The following is a 15378-nucleotide window of genomic DNA, read 5'->3' on the forward strand; positions in this document are numbered from 1 at the left end:
CCTGTCAGGCTTCTCACCGCTAATGACTATTTAGTACCCAACAGCCAGCCCAAATAGCACCATTAAACTTAAATTACACATAATGCTTCCTGCAGAAGTTTATCTCCTTATCAAAATGGGGAAAATTGTCCTTTTTAAAGAACAAAGTAGGTTTCTTCCACACATGCAAATGGCGTATATAAAAATCTTGTCATGGAAGGCAAAAGTTCACTCTCAGGTATTGTCAGAGGATTAACAGCTGCGTGAACTAAGCCTCAAATAATTAGCATAGCTAAATGTTCTCCATAACATGCCCTTCAGACAAAATCAGTTATTCCTACTATGCAGTACTTCAAGACATAGTCAGGAAGAAAATCTTCATGCACAACTGTCACTTCTTTGAAATAAGACAAAGAAGGCAATTTAAACAATGCTGTTAGCACTAATGCCTTTGGCTGAACATTTCTACAAAGCTATTACCAACTCTAAATATATTTAATATCTACTTTTTTTGTTATTTGCAAGTGTTCTAGCTAGAAAGGTTATTTATTATGCATCCCTCCCCTTAGTTTGCCCTACAGAAAACTTGCACACAGGTTTTTTTGACCAAGACCATTTTACTAGTAACTACAACTATTATCAACAAATACAATTTGGATTATACATATTGGTTAGCCTAACTTTCATTATTGTAGAAAAATTCCAAACGTAAGTTTTCAGTCACTGTGTTTCAGTACCATTTCCAGTTCCGACACCCAATCTGGGTCGTCTTCCTCAAAGTCCCTAAAAATAGATTTCAAAATGTTATTTTGCAAAATAATCCAACTTCATAAATATATATATATTTAAATTACACTATAACTAGGAGAAATACTGTTGAAAATCTCAGTGCAAGAGACTTATTTCCTGCACTACTGCAGTTAAGGAACCAGTAGGGGTTCCCTTTTGAATTTACCCAAGTAAGTTTTTATCAGAAGCAAAGAAACGTACACCAAGAAACTATATGCATTGGTATTAATGGCTTGCAGTTGAACTGTAGTAATACGTACTTAAGTAGTTCATGTCCCAGTGCCACCAAAATAAACAATGACATAGACTAAGGTTTTGAGATCCTAATACCCACCCCCCAAAGCTACACACATCTGCAAAATACAGCATTTCTGTTCAGAACATGTTGACATACTCTGCTTTTTCAAAAACAGGAAAAACTGGTCATGAACAGAAAAAGAACATAAAAATTGAAAAGTTTGTAAAAATATGTCTTCAATAAGTAGGTTCGAAAGTGATTTTATTGCACTATGCATGAAAGAGTAGGAAGATTAATACACAAATACAGCAAACATACCACTAGTGAGTGGTGTTGCTGTTGTTTATCTGATTTCAAGGTCAGAGTAGAAAGATGTTTCATGCAAGAAGGGTTTGCGCATTACTGTGGATATAACTTCATCTCCTACTTTCATTTTTGCAAAGTCACCAGCAAAAATAATCTGCTAATAACAAGCAACCTGTTTAATCTCAACATCATCAATAACTATAAACGTAGCAAAGAAAGTATTTAAGATACTAAAATGTAGTAACATTTGATATCATTATGTAAGAGAGAGATTAATTGAAAAAAATACTGCTGTTATTTAAGGGGATTTTCTTTTTGAAAAGTCACTTTAAGGAACTAAAGAAAGCGAAAATACAAGGATGTTATTTGGACATACGTGTCATCTTCATCAGATCTAGGCTCAAGTCTTTCAGAATCTATGACAATAGCTTCGTGTTCCCCATCTACTTCATCAGATGCTTCAGTTTCATCAGAAAGTGGACCTCTTAATGTATTTCCAGAAGCTTTGAAATGATAAAAATGAGCGTCACCAAAATCCTTAATTTTAGAAAAATAAAATTAGACTTACAAACACATGCCTTTCAAATTTGTCTCCAGTTTTTTGCAAATTCCAGTACAAGCTATTACCTAACTGGGGAGATAACTAATAAAACTGAAGTGGACCCCAAGTATTCATGACTGCATTGATGCATATCTACAGACTACTATTACCTTTTGCCATGCCATCTTACTATCCTGTCTTCAAAACAGGGCAGTACTGACTCAGTGATGGTGGATTACCTTATGGGGTTGCAGCCCCATTACTGCACCTCCCTAACACATACACTGTGCCGGATGGAGACTGTATGACTCTGCAGTCTCTGCATTTATGTCACAAACTCATTCAGCCTTCGAGCTGCAAGTGAAAGTCCTCCATAAAGAGATGTACAAAGACTGGAGATGTACAATCACTCAGGAATTCTTGGTTTAGATTTCTTTTTTTTTTTTTTTTTTTTTAAGTCCACTTTTCATTTGGTAAACAAAACAACAACAACAAAACAAAATGTGCATTCATGTTCATTTCACAAAAGACTATCTCCATACATAGGACCTATGTATCATAAAGTCTCTATTGATAAACATATTTGCAAAAATGTTAGGGGATTTACCTGTTTTATAAATTGTGTATGTTTTAAATGCTAAGCTGACGTCTGTGTTACTGAGAAAGTTCAGCAGGGTCCGAGGTGTTTCCTTGTTCCACTGCTTACGTGGCTTCTTTTCACTGTAGTTTATAACAGAGCCATCTAGGTATAAAATCATTAATAAATACTTCTTAGATGAAAAGGCATTAGCAGCACAAATTGCGAAGAACACATTTAAGAAAAAGAAAAAAAGGGAGAAAAGTTGCAGTCTGTAGCACCACTGGCCTCTCCTAACATACTTCAGTTGGCAACATCAAGAGGAAAGAGAATTAGAGATTGTAACATTGCCACTTTCTGTTATGAGGGAGCCAGCAGAAACCAAGACCTCATGTGAGGAGCCAGAGTCTCTGCAAGCTTATTTGGTGTCTCTATAAAGCTCACAAAAAGGAGCCTGTGGCCATTTTTGTGCCTTTTAATAGCAGAACACCTAAATACATGCATTTTTCTGTCTTCTTTCACTGCCCTGGATATTATCATCACGTAAGATTTGCATCTCAAATCTCATCTGATTACTCAAATCTGTATTATTTATTTCGCTAGCATTTATGCATACGCATTTACTTAGAATACATCTCCAAAATCAAATGAAATAATTGTAACAATCTAATATGCTAGGGGTCAGTTTAAAACTGAGACATTTGTCAGAGGAAATCTCATATTAAACATTCTTGTTAAAAGCTGTTAATACAGAAGAAGGAAGAATCTCTGCCTCACATCTGAGGTACATCATCAGTAGTTCTTGTCATTGGCATTATCTGTATATTAAATGACTACAGAAGTAGAGGCAGAGATGTTATATGCTCCCAAGAGAATGCTGTACTTGAAAGACCAGCAGCTGCATTCTGCATCAAATTAATTTTGGACAGTATCTTCAGCGTTACCCCCACAAATGGCATGTTAAGAGGAGGGTTGGTAGCATAACTTTTTAGTGATGATTACAGTTTTAGGGTTGCTAATGTTATCTCTGGCTTTGCAACCCTCCCGTCACCCAAGACCACTGTCCTGGTTCCAGTTAGGACAGAGTTAAGTAGCTCATAGTAGCTGGTAGGGTGCTATGTTTTGGATTAGGATGAGAAGAGCGCTGATAACATGCTGATGTTTTAATTGTTGCAGAGCAGTGTTTACACCAGGCCAAGGACTTTTCGGCTTCTTGCTCTGTCCTGCCAGCGAGCAGGCTGGGGGTGCAGCAGGAGCTGGGAGGGGACAGACCCAGGACAGCTGACCCAAACTGGCCAAAGGGGTATTCCATACCATCTGACATCATGCTAAACAATATATAGGGGTGGCTGGCCGGGGTGGGGGGCCGGCTGCTCAGGGATAGGCTGGGCATCAGTCAGCGGGTGGTGAGCAATTGCATTGTGCATCACTTGTTTTCTTACACATTATTATTGTTAATACTATTACCATTATCACTATTATTATTATTATTGTTATTATTATTTTCCTGTCTTAATAAACTGTCTTTATCTCAACTCACAGGCTTCACTTTCCCGTTTCTCTCCCCCATCCCAGAGAGGGAGGGGGGAGGGTGAGCGAACGGCTGTGTGGTGTTTAGCTGCCAGCCGGGTTAAACCACAACAACCACTAAGAAATTGTTTGTCTCAAATGTATTTTTTCATCACAAACACTTCTGGAGCGTTGGTTAATAGAATATTTTAAAATTATTTTTACATCATTTTAATTATTACCTGTAAAGCTTTGGCTTTTAAAATTTGTGAAGAAGCACTGATATTACTTAAATTAAAGATGCATAAAAACACATTTAATTAAATCTTACTTTTAACCTCTTCAGATGTAAAACTGGCAGAAAGCAAGGAAGCATTTTCCAGGACATCCACTACGGTATTGAATGACCTCTTTTCCCATTTTCTCCTATGGGGATGTGACAAATCAGTAATTCCTGGGAGGACTTCAGAAGTTTCTGCTGTAATTGCAACAACAACAAGATGATAACCAGCATCTAACCTGTTTTTCATTGTCTGTTCAAACTAGTACTAAGAGTACAGCACTTCGTATTTGATTCTATGGCTATAAGTCAGTACCCCTTTTAATAGGTTCAGTAAAAGGGTGTAGAATAACCCCACACATTTACTCCGTACGAAATGTTTTCAAACAATATTTTAACAGTTTGGCCAAGATTTATATTATTTTTAAATCTCAGATGAGCAGTAGGAGTCAATATATTAATTCCAGAAGTAGCAGGCAGTGGCGTGGTTTTATATATATGCTTTACCTGTTTAAGTGGCTGGATCAATGACATTTAAATGTCACTGCATAGAATGACATTCATAAGCCTTAAAACTGTAAGACTTACCCTCTGCATCAGTTTTCCTTTGCTCCTTTGTGCATTTATTCAAATCCTTAGAAATATTTTCACTTTTCAAGTTGCTATGCTTGCTACTTTCATCTTTACTTTGCTTTAAAAGAATAAGGACCACATTAATCTTTATCTTTGTTGTCCAGAAAAACAAAGCAGTATATTAGCATGGCATTAATTATTTTAGTTTTGCTACAAGAGACTTGGCCTAAGGATCTGAAAACTAAACTGCTGACGCCATGAAGGCAATGGCAAGTGCTACTGCACTACATCTATTATTACACTACATTTCTTGATGTGTCCCTTTCTTGACAGACAATCTTAGTTTTTGAAGCTAAGCACAAATGTAGTGATTTTTTTTTAAACGTGAAAATAGTAGCAGAATCGAGATAAATGAGTCATATTCCAAAAGAAAACAAGATGCACAAGATTGCCCTCCTGGCAACACATTTTGAAAAATATACTCAGCTTGGCTGGGACACGCTGTGCTATAATCTATCCAGAAGTGATTTCTTGGTCATCTGCGACTTACTTCCCTTCACCTGAAATCTCACATGGGCACTAAAAACTAGTGAGAATTATGTCCAGACTGGACTGTTCCTACAGCAGCCTGTTCAAAATGTGTCCCAAAAGCAAAGAAAATGCACTATTTTATGCAGTATCCCAAAATTTAGAAAAACAAGAGAGGTGTGGGTTTTTTTGTTTGGTCTTTTTTTTTTTTTTTTTTTGATAGGGTTATAATGAAATCCACTTCGGAACTCAGCTAAATGTGGAAAACATCAAAATGTTACAAAGGTGTGAAACTGAAACTGCAACTGAACTTTGCAATTTGAGTGCAGATGACAGCTGACATACTGGTCTATGGTTTGGTTTAGCCTACTAAGTTTTCAAAATGCCTTTTTTTTTTTCTATAATACAGAACATTTTAAATTGCTAAAATGTAAATGTTATATTTATATCTGAATACTCACCTTGCTTTCTTTCTTATTTGAGCTTCCACCAGCCGCAACACTACCTGACACATTAAGGGACAGATACAAGAGTTAGTACATTTGGCAAACATCTGTGGTAAGGTGATGTTTGAGAGGTATGACATCATTACCACTGAACCAGGTGATGAAAATTACTCATATGTCAACATATCTCAATCTCACCAGGGAGTCTCTCTACTATTCAGTTCCTCTGAACCTTTCTGCAGTAAAATAGTACTGCAAGTATGTACAGTTCCAGGTGCAGCTAAATTTATGCAGAAGAAAAAATAACAAATCCTCTATAAAAATTAAATAAGAAAAATAACTTGCTTCACCGTATTCTGGGAAAGATAGCCCTGGCATATTTAAAACAGATGCAACAACTAAAAGTTTTTCTTGTTTTAAAATTGGGAAGTTTAATTCTAGCAGAACTCTAAAACTTAAAAATGTATGTATTGCAGCTCTGCACTGTATTTCTGATGGACGGAAGCTAATGATGTACAGCACTCAGCTATGCCCAATTAAAAACCTTCTAATATGAAGCCTCATGTTGGAATGTAACATACACCCTTCAAGCATTTTCCATACAAGTTCAAGAATGTTACATTTTGAAATAATTAAAACTTGATTGCAGCATAATAATATTAATGTTTTATAGTTGTAATTAAGATCTTACAATTCCTAGGCGTTTTATCATTCCTGTATCAAGAAAAAGGTTGCTGACTTACCTTGTGGTCTCAGTGTCGTGCCTCCATGTTTCCTGGTTTCCTTTAATGTCTGCTTGAATTCGTCTGCCACCTGGAATGTGTATGCAAAGACACTAGTACAGTACCATTCTAATCTTTCTCAAGTTATTGTATATGTTATTTGTTAAAAATGGACTTACTATACGAAATAATTGTGACAGCTAACAATGTCTAATTTTAGCGGCATCATGTCAATACTCAACTTTTCTTTTTAAAACAAATCCTTCCTACAAATATGTTTACGGCTTTTAGCATAGGACCTACACAACAGTACATTTCATTTGTTATATATACACTACCAAATTACAAAGTAAATCGATTTAGTATCTAAAACGCAGATACTATTGTTCAAATCCAGAGACAAAGATTATACCGTACCTCAGGAGGCAAACAGTTTTTGATAAATTTGGTCAAGCAACTTCTTGCAAGAATTGTACTGGCTGATGGACGATCCTTGGGATTTCTCTTAAACATCTGTTTTATTAGATATTGAAGTTCATAGGAATAGTGACACGGTAGTGGATTGTAGGATCCTCTGCAGATCTTTAGGATGAGGTGTTTCCAGCTTTTTGCTTGAAACTGCGTTAAAAGTAAATGAACACTAGAGCACAGAGTTTAAGAATAAGGTGAGAAGAAACTGATGTAATTTAAGAGTACCTTTAATATTTACTATGCAAAAATGTGTGGTAAGCATCTACGTAGGCTCTCTATAACCACACTGATTTAGATCCTAATTTGAGAATTTCAGGCCTGTAATTCAGAGGTGTGGAATAATGACCCTGTGTGAACACATCAGTAACTCCTTCATGTTTTTGAATGAAAAAATCTGGTTTTAGTTAAAACTTTATATGCAGACTGTGATCACAATACTTCTTGCAAGTAATAAGCTGTGTAACTGGTAAGAAGGTAGGGTTTACTACTATAAAGTTAGCATTGTTCAAATCTTATTTTTGTAGTAAGAAAAAAAAAAAAAGAGATTAAAATTGGATCATCTACTGTCCTCTACTTTGTGTGCTTGAAACCAGAAAGAAACTGCAAGAGTGAAACTGTAAGTCAGTGAAGATGCAGATTTTGATTCAAAAAAAAAATCAACATTGTCTTGTGAAGGCACAAACATTCTCTTGCCAATCTGTAAGAGATAGCTTAGGCTATTACTTTTCCCAGCTGTTATCAGTCTTCACTGAGGAATTACTGCTATCAGGCACAAGTCACTGGACAACTGCAGTATCAGTGGGGACAGCTAAAACCACAGATGGCAACAACCTGAGCTAAAACGGCTGAGAACTTCTATCTCCATGCAGAAAGAGCGTTCTTACCGTAGACTCCATTGGCTCTGCAGCCAAGCATCCACGGTGCGCAGCAGCCTTTTACATCGCCTCAGACAGGCTATGCAAGAACAGATATGACCGTCGCATAAAAACAGATGCGTAACATTTCACTGCTGCCAAAAAGGAAAAGATGCTCCACTCCTTGACATCCCAGCTCTAAGCACTGCCTAAATAGCTGTGACACTGCCACACACCTACTCAGGGTAACACACATCCGTGCACATGTCCTTATTACTCAGTCACAGGCAGTATGAACTTCTAAACTCTTGTCCTGCTAGCAGTTGCAGCTGTAGAGAATCCTTGGTGAACACACAGGATTTCAAGGTATAGTAGTAACAATGAAATGAAACTGATGCTAACAAAAAAAGTAAGGCAAAATGACCTTAAATTAGGACAGCCCCTTTTTCTTGCCGAAACAACGTATCCTGATAAGGCCTCTCATGTTAGGCACGTGTCTGTATATAGAAGCCAGAGGAAATTACCACATAGGGAGCATGGCATCAGTGATGTAAACACAGCGTCCCAGAAATGACGGACCTATAGAACCATATATTCAGCTTCCCTTTGTTCCAGTACAACAGTGACTTGTTTGATTTGACTGGATAAGCAACAGGTTTATCAATTAATCACCGATGTGAAGCACCAAGCTGTTTATTACTTATTATATTTGCCTTATTATATTGACTTACTATATTTTTGCCTCCATCTTCTGGGATCACCTTGATCCCATAAAATGCAATGCTTGTTCCAACCTCCCTACAGCTATCTTGAACCAGTCTGGCACCCGCTGGACTTAGTAAGCCCCAGATCACCTTGCTGATATTTAAGAAAACCAAGCAAGCAAGAAAGAAAAAAAAAATGTTTTCTAAATATTTAGAAGAATGATTGTTTCACCGAAGGGTTCAACAGGTCCATAAGCTGCTGAAACACAGAAGGCACGTAACGGAGAACAGTTGGGAAGGGCAGAGCAGTACTTCCCTCTTTCAGAAGCAGTAGCAGCAGCAAATACATCAGTCAAATATGTAATTGGCTGTGAATCCATCAAATCCATCCATCAAATAGCAATTAGCTGCTATTTAAATTTTAAGGAATTCCAACAGTGCTCTAATAGCAATAAAGCCATACTTACTGGATGTGTAAGAGTGCACAGCTCGTACAGAATGCATCCCAGAGACCATATATCGCTGTAGGCATAGAGAAAGATGAGAGAAAATTGGAGCCAAAAATTAAAATTTAATAGCAAATAAAATAGCCCAGCAAAAGTCAAACCCACTATGTGTACACAATGGAATTAAGTAAACTAAAATAAATGCAAGTAATCATAAAAGTCAATACAATAATGTGTTTAGCCTCTCCAGTGGAAAGAATCTTGCTTATTTTAACCCACCCTACAGTAAATAGGGATGACTGTTGTACAATTGTAGTTGGCTTTTTATTCCCAGAACGTCTCCTAAGCAATTTGCTTTGATGATGTTTATCTCCTTCTGTACTGCAAAGCCTTTGTGCTACATGGCCCTAAACAACAGATGGCAGCCATGGGATCCTAATTCCGAGAGCTGGAATTCTAGTCCCTGCCAATAAGCATCCTCCTACTGGGAAACAATCATGTTCTTCCACAGCAAGCAAGTACTGCCACCTGCAAAAGAAGGAACTCGATGCTGTTCCTGTGAGAGAATCAGATCAATCTTAAGCACTAGAAGGCTCTCTTCTTCCCTGTGAAAATGAGTCATTTCGGAAATCAGATTCAGGTACAACTAGGGTACAGAACACACCCAGGGGAGGGGATATAAAAGAACACAGGAATTTGGAGTCTGTGTGGAAGCTGTGAACACGCTACTACTAGGTTGCTCACAGAAGTTCTCACATAAGAACTGGAGTAACTGGGCTCTATAAATCTAAGAGTCATTGGTTCTGTATCCATTATCCCTGAATTATCAGGACAGGCAAGAGCTTAAAAACAGGACGAGCCAAAAGAAACATACACGTATGTATATGTGCACGTACATACATGTATGTTTGTGTGTTTGAATGTGTGTATTTACTCTCACAAAAGCACAGGGACGTCTGGACACCTGGTTTTGAACTTCTAAGGCTTAGGTTACTGTACTTTCAGTTACCTAAGTAAAGAGGAACTAAGGCCTTTCCACCCAAAAAAAACCCTGAAGTTACCCTTTGCTCAGTTCGATACTTTCTCCAAACCAAATACAGATCAGCTACACAGCCAGATTTAAATAACAATAAAAAGACCTGTATCAGTCAGGCATTATCTGTGACCACGAAAAACATGAATACCTTTTGTTGTTGTATGGCATGCTCTCCCATATTTCTGGAGGTACGTAATAAGGAGTTCCCACATACGTGCAAGCATATGCCGCAGGACTATTGAAATGACAAAGAGAAGTCACATGAAATGTAATGCTTTAAAACATTTTGTACTACTTATATACGATACAAAAAAAAACCAAAAAACTTTACACCACTGAGATCACTGGAGATATCCACATACTGTGCAAGAAGACACGCAGATCCGAAATCTCCCAGTTTTACTTTTCCGTTTTGAGTGAGAAAGACGTTCTGCATTTCAACAGAAGAACAGTTTTACATACTTAGATTTTTTTTAGAATATATCTATTTTTCTAGGAAATGTTTCTGCAGTTTGTATACAAAGAAAAGAAGAAGATGGTAATTTCTGATATTTTATATTTCCTTTTACTTGCTTCACCTAGTACTTCTAGACAAAAAAGTTAAGAACTACATTTTGTTTAAAGGCAAATGGAACAGTTATATAGGCCCAAAGCCACAGCATCAGTAGCAGAGAAAGAATCAGACCTTAGAAATGCCTTAATCTCAATGCTGTACTCAAAACCCTAAGGTCACAGTTTCTTCTGAATTTCTATCTTTCTTTTAGGAAATTGTAAGAAAAAAAAAAAAGCCAAGACATTTACAAACTGTTTACTCCATACACATTTTTCATGCTTCTGTTACTGTTTTAAATTACCTGCAGCCTGCCACAAGCAATTGGTGCTATCAGCAGTGTGGATATGAAGGGTATAGCTATACTTAGATGATGTTTAAGGCCACAACGTTACATCATTCCATACACCCAGCAATTTCATCTACGTAATATTCTTTAGTTCAAATGAAGAATATAGCATGTAGCAGTAACACGAATTTATGGAAGAGGGATTTGAACATTTGCATGCAGAAGAGCTTGTAAATGGCAAAAAAAACTTGCACTCTTCACCTTGGATTTGATATCCCTGTGCAACACACGTTTATCATGAATGTGTTTCACACCCAGGCACATCTGCACAAACCAGTGAAGGATCTGAAAAGAGTAATGGAGAGTTATAATGGTTCATTACTGTATGTAATGATTACTTCACCAATAGACTAAAAAAAAAAATAAAAAATATGCATGTTCAGAATACCCGGCAGTTAGAAGTAACTCCAGCACAATGTCCTCCAGTTCCCATGAAAAGACTGAATTCTTTAAGGAAAAGCATAATTTAAACATGGCAGAAGGAATGCTTACTGCATCTTGAAAAATCTCATAATATATAACGATAACAAAGCTAGGGAGTCAGTACAGGGCACTCTCTGATGGTCATTATCACAGAATGGTTTGGGTGGGAAGGGACCTTAAAGACCATCCCATTCCAACCCCCTGCCATGGGCAGGGACACCTCCCACCAGACCAGGTTGCCCAAAGCCCCATCCAGCCTGGGCTTGAGCACCTCCAGGGATGGGGCATCCACAGCTTCTCTGGGCAGCCTGTGCCAGGGCCTCACTACCCTCTGAGTGAAGAGTTTCTTACTTTTATCTAATCTAAACCTACCCTCTTTAGTTTGAAACCATTCCCCCTTGTCCTATCACTACACCTTCTGACAAAGAGTCCCTCCCCAGCTTTCCTGTAGGCCCCCTTTAGGTACTGGAAGGCCGCTATAAGGTCTCCCCAGAGCCTTCTCCAGGCTGAACAACCCCAACCCTCTCTCCCCAACCCTCTCAGCCTGTCTTCAAAGGAGAGGCTCTCCAGCCCTTTGATCAACCTTGTGGCCTTCCTCTGAACTTGTTCTAATATGTATAATTATAAGCATGCCAATTACAATTCCATAGCAACTAAGCAGATTAAAAAGTCTTGCACTGAGATAATATATTGTTTTTAAAATGAAATGTATTATATTTAAATGTACAAAATAAAGTTCCTAGAGATACTTGGACAATATAAGTATTACATTAAGTGAGGATTCTGCTCTTTTCATTAGAACTTAGATGATGCTTCTAAACAACAGGAAGTCATTTCCAATCACTACGGTGTAACTTTGAACCTTCTCTGAAGTAACTTTATAGCTTCTCTGATAAAAGGAGTTAATGCACGCTGAATGCTTCAAATGTTTTACTGCTACATATTTTATTTAGTCTCCTGGTTGTTTTCATTTATCTCATCAGAGGGCCTTATTTGCTTCCAATTTGCAGTACCTCTTAATGGGCTCTAACTTCTGACTGAACTTTGTGTTAAATTTTTCCTTGATTGCATAAATTTATGCATTCAAACCTGTCTGTATTTTTAACAGTCTGTGCATTTTGCAGATACAGACAGCAATTTTTTTCTTACTCCTTTTACAGTCCAGTACTTATCTTGTTCTGCTGGAAATTATCAAAGTAGTGTTTCTCTTCTATCTGTAAGTATCTTGTCTCATTTAAGGTGTTTGTATATCTATGGCTTGTTTTATGCGACATAGTATGTTTCAGTTTACATGAAGAAGGATTGCTAGGTCCTTGTTTCAAAACTATGTCTTTTCTTACCACGTCTTCAGGGAACAACCTTCCTCTTTGGTGCTTAATCTTTTGCATTAGATCTCCATCATCACAATACTCCATCACTATATACAGATGTCCATCAGCTAAATTTTAGGTAATTTAAGAATAATTAGTAATTTAATGAACAGGATAAATATATTATTGTTACTATAAAGCTCCAACTACATGCTATATATTATCTATCGTAATAAATATGTATTATAAACATGTGCTTTATTTACAACATTTATGATAAACAACAAAAAAAGTAACATTGATCCCCAAGGAGTACGCAACTTTAAACAAATACAGGTATTTTAAATTGTTATATTTACCTTCAAATGATTCCTTATAGGCAACAATATTTGGGTGCTTCATTTTAGCCAAAAGAATAGCTTCCTTCCTAGAGTTCTCTACATCAGATGAAGACTGCAAATTTAAGTACATTTATATAAAGTTTACTCTTGTAGATTTTCATATATACACGATGGACCTCATTTTTTTTAAGAATTGTTCTTCAATTTACTTTTTTCAGTTATTTTAACAAGTCCTTTAGAAACTTGAAAACTCCGTCATTTTTAATATAAGGGGTATTATTAATTAAAGACCTCTTCCTGGGTGTCTTCCTAGTTCAGTTAATGATTTACTACTTTAACAGCACAGAACTATGTAACAACAAACCAGCACACACTGACTTTGGAACATCTGACAGCTGTATTGTGTGAACTCAGTATAAAACCAAGCGCCCAGGTACTAACTTACTTTCAGCCTCACTAAATCCAGTGTCCCCCATTTTGTGATTTTTTTGGTTACCTAAATGCAGAGCAGGTAACCTGAATAACTGCTTTTCAACAATAACATAAGGCTAATTTCTTCCTTAGGTATTACAGATGAAATCTAGATTCTAGTGAAGTTGATGGGAATCCAGTCAAATACATCAGGGGAACAAGCATTTAATCCTATCACCACACAGTTTCTGAAACAGAACAGGTTTTACTATTATTGTGCATATCAAGTCAGACACATGTGCAGCCTAGCTATATCCCATGCAGATGCCTAATAAACAGAACTCTCAGCAACGGTGTTCAGAGTTTCCAAACTGTACTGAGAGTTATGTTTGTTTGTTTGTTTTTAACGTGGATAGGGAGGTGATGCGTTTGGAACACTTACCATAGGAAGTCTTATTTCCTTCATTGCGTACTTCTGGTCAGTAATTTTGTGATGAACTAGGAGAGCTCTCCCAAAGGATCCCTCTCCTAATACCTTCAGTACTTTGTATCCTTCCATTTTTATAAACTTAGGTTCAACGCTTCCTTTCAAACATTCTATTTCACAGGATTATCTTCTAAACTTTGTCACGAACTTGATTCATTTTTTTGACTTTTGTCATTAATACAACCTGCATGAGAAAAAAAAAAATAGGAGCAGATGATAAATGTGGTATATTGGTACCTACAACTGTTCAGCATTATCATAATACAGTTCTCATCACTGTTACCACGACTGATGAACACCTCAGGAAATTCAATTCAAAGCAATCTTTTTGTTCCCTGTGCTTCCACAGATAACGCCAAACAAATCATAGAGGCACAATAATGTACACGATAAACTTCAGGCTTTCGGAGACGATTCTCACCCAAACCTGCAAGAAACTGGATTGCGTACTGCTGGAAAAGGCTGATGGTGCACACATGCAAAGACCCCTACGACTGGCAGATGCACAGAGCGTGCGGTCTGCTTAAAATGCAGGTATTTTTAGCTTTCTATCTATGTTTCAAATATTACTTTGCATACATAGCAGCACTCACAGCTTAAACGGCTTGATGAATTGTTTTCAAGAGGAGCATCTCAGGGCACACTGGGGGTTCCCGGTGGTTTCAGTACCTGCAGTCACGGCCTCGCTGCTTGGGTGAGGGGGAGCCGAAGCCTCCGGGGGGACCCGGGGGAGCCCCGAGGGGACCAGGCGGGGCCGAGGCCGGGCCCCGCGGCTGCAGGGTTGGGGCCAGGGCCGGGTGGGCCGGGAAGGCGAAACGGCCGCGGCCAGGCTCTGGGAAAGGCCCCGGCCCCGATCCCGGCCCCGGTCCCAGCCTCTGAGGCGGAGCCGCCTGGGCAAGGCGGGGCCCGGCCGCGGCGGCGTGTGGGGTGTTGGGGGTCTGAGCTGTGGGGTGTTGGGGTCTGAGCTGTGGGGTGTTGGGGGTCTGAGCTGTGGGGTGTTGGGGTCTGAGCTGTGGGGTGTTGGGGGTCTGAGCTGTGGGGTGATGGGGGTCTGAGCTGTGGGGTGATGGGGTCTGAGCTGTGGGGTGTTTGGGGTCTGAGCTGTGGGGTGTTGGGGGTCTGAGCTGTGGGGTGATGGGGGTCTGAGCTGTGGGGTGATGGGGTCTGAGCTGTGGGGTGTTTGGGGTCTGAGCTGTGGGGTGTTGGGGTCTGAGCTGTGGGGTGATGGGGTCTGAGCTGTGGGGTGATGGGGTCTGAGCTGTGGGGTGTTTGGGGTCTGAGCTGTGGGGTGTTGGGGTCTGAGCTGGGGGGTGGTCGGGTCTGAGCTGTGGGGTGTTTGGGTCTGAGCTGTGGGGTGTTGGGGTCTGAGCTGTGGGGTGATGGGGTCTGAGCTGTGGGGTGTTTGGGGTCTGAGCTGTGGGGTGTTGGGGTCTGAACTGTGGGGTGTTTGGGGTCTGAGCTGGGGGGTGTTGGGGTCTGAGCTGGGGGGTGTTTGGGTCTGAGCTGTG

General features: G+C 38.9%; 1 protein-coding gene across 3 annotated transcripts; it reads right to left on the reverse strand.

Moving 5' to 3' along the window:
- Positions 1-86: 86 nt before the first annotated feature.
- On the reverse strand, positions 87-14748 carry NEK3 (NIMA related kinase 3). 3 transcript variants are annotated; one of them, XM_083833824.1, is made up of 16 exons: positions 14464-14748; positions 13826-14054; positions 12991-13084; positions 12662-12759; positions 11100-11183; positions 10362-10429; positions 10148-10234; positions 8985-9039; positions 6906-7106; positions 6510-6579; positions 5782-5825; positions 4808-4910; positions 4271-4414; positions 2461-2595; positions 1689-1815; positions 87-762 (listed from the first exon to the last, which is right to left on the reverse strand). In XM_083833824.1, exons 2-16 carry the CDS (start codon positions 13940-13942, stop codon positions 696-698), a joined length of 1494 nt encoding a protein of 497 aa, XP_083689950.1. In that variant the 5' UTR covers positions 13943-14054; positions 14464-14748; the 3' UTR covers positions 87-695. The 3 variants fall into 3 exon arrangements, with proteins under 3 accessions (XP_083689950.1, XP_083689949.1, XP_083689948.1); XM_083833823.1 differs by having other exon boundaries at positions 4271-4417; positions 14540-14747; XM_083833822.1 differs by having other exon boundaries at positions 4271-4417; positions 14464-14747.
- Between the last annotated feature and the right edge of the window lie 630 nt (positions 14749-15378).

Source organism: Anser anser (genome assembly GCF_964211835.1).
Source record: "Anser anser genome assembly, chromosome: 1".
Taxonomy (NCBI): Eukaryota; Metazoa; Chordata; class Aves; order Anseriformes; family Anatidae; genus Anser; species Anser anser.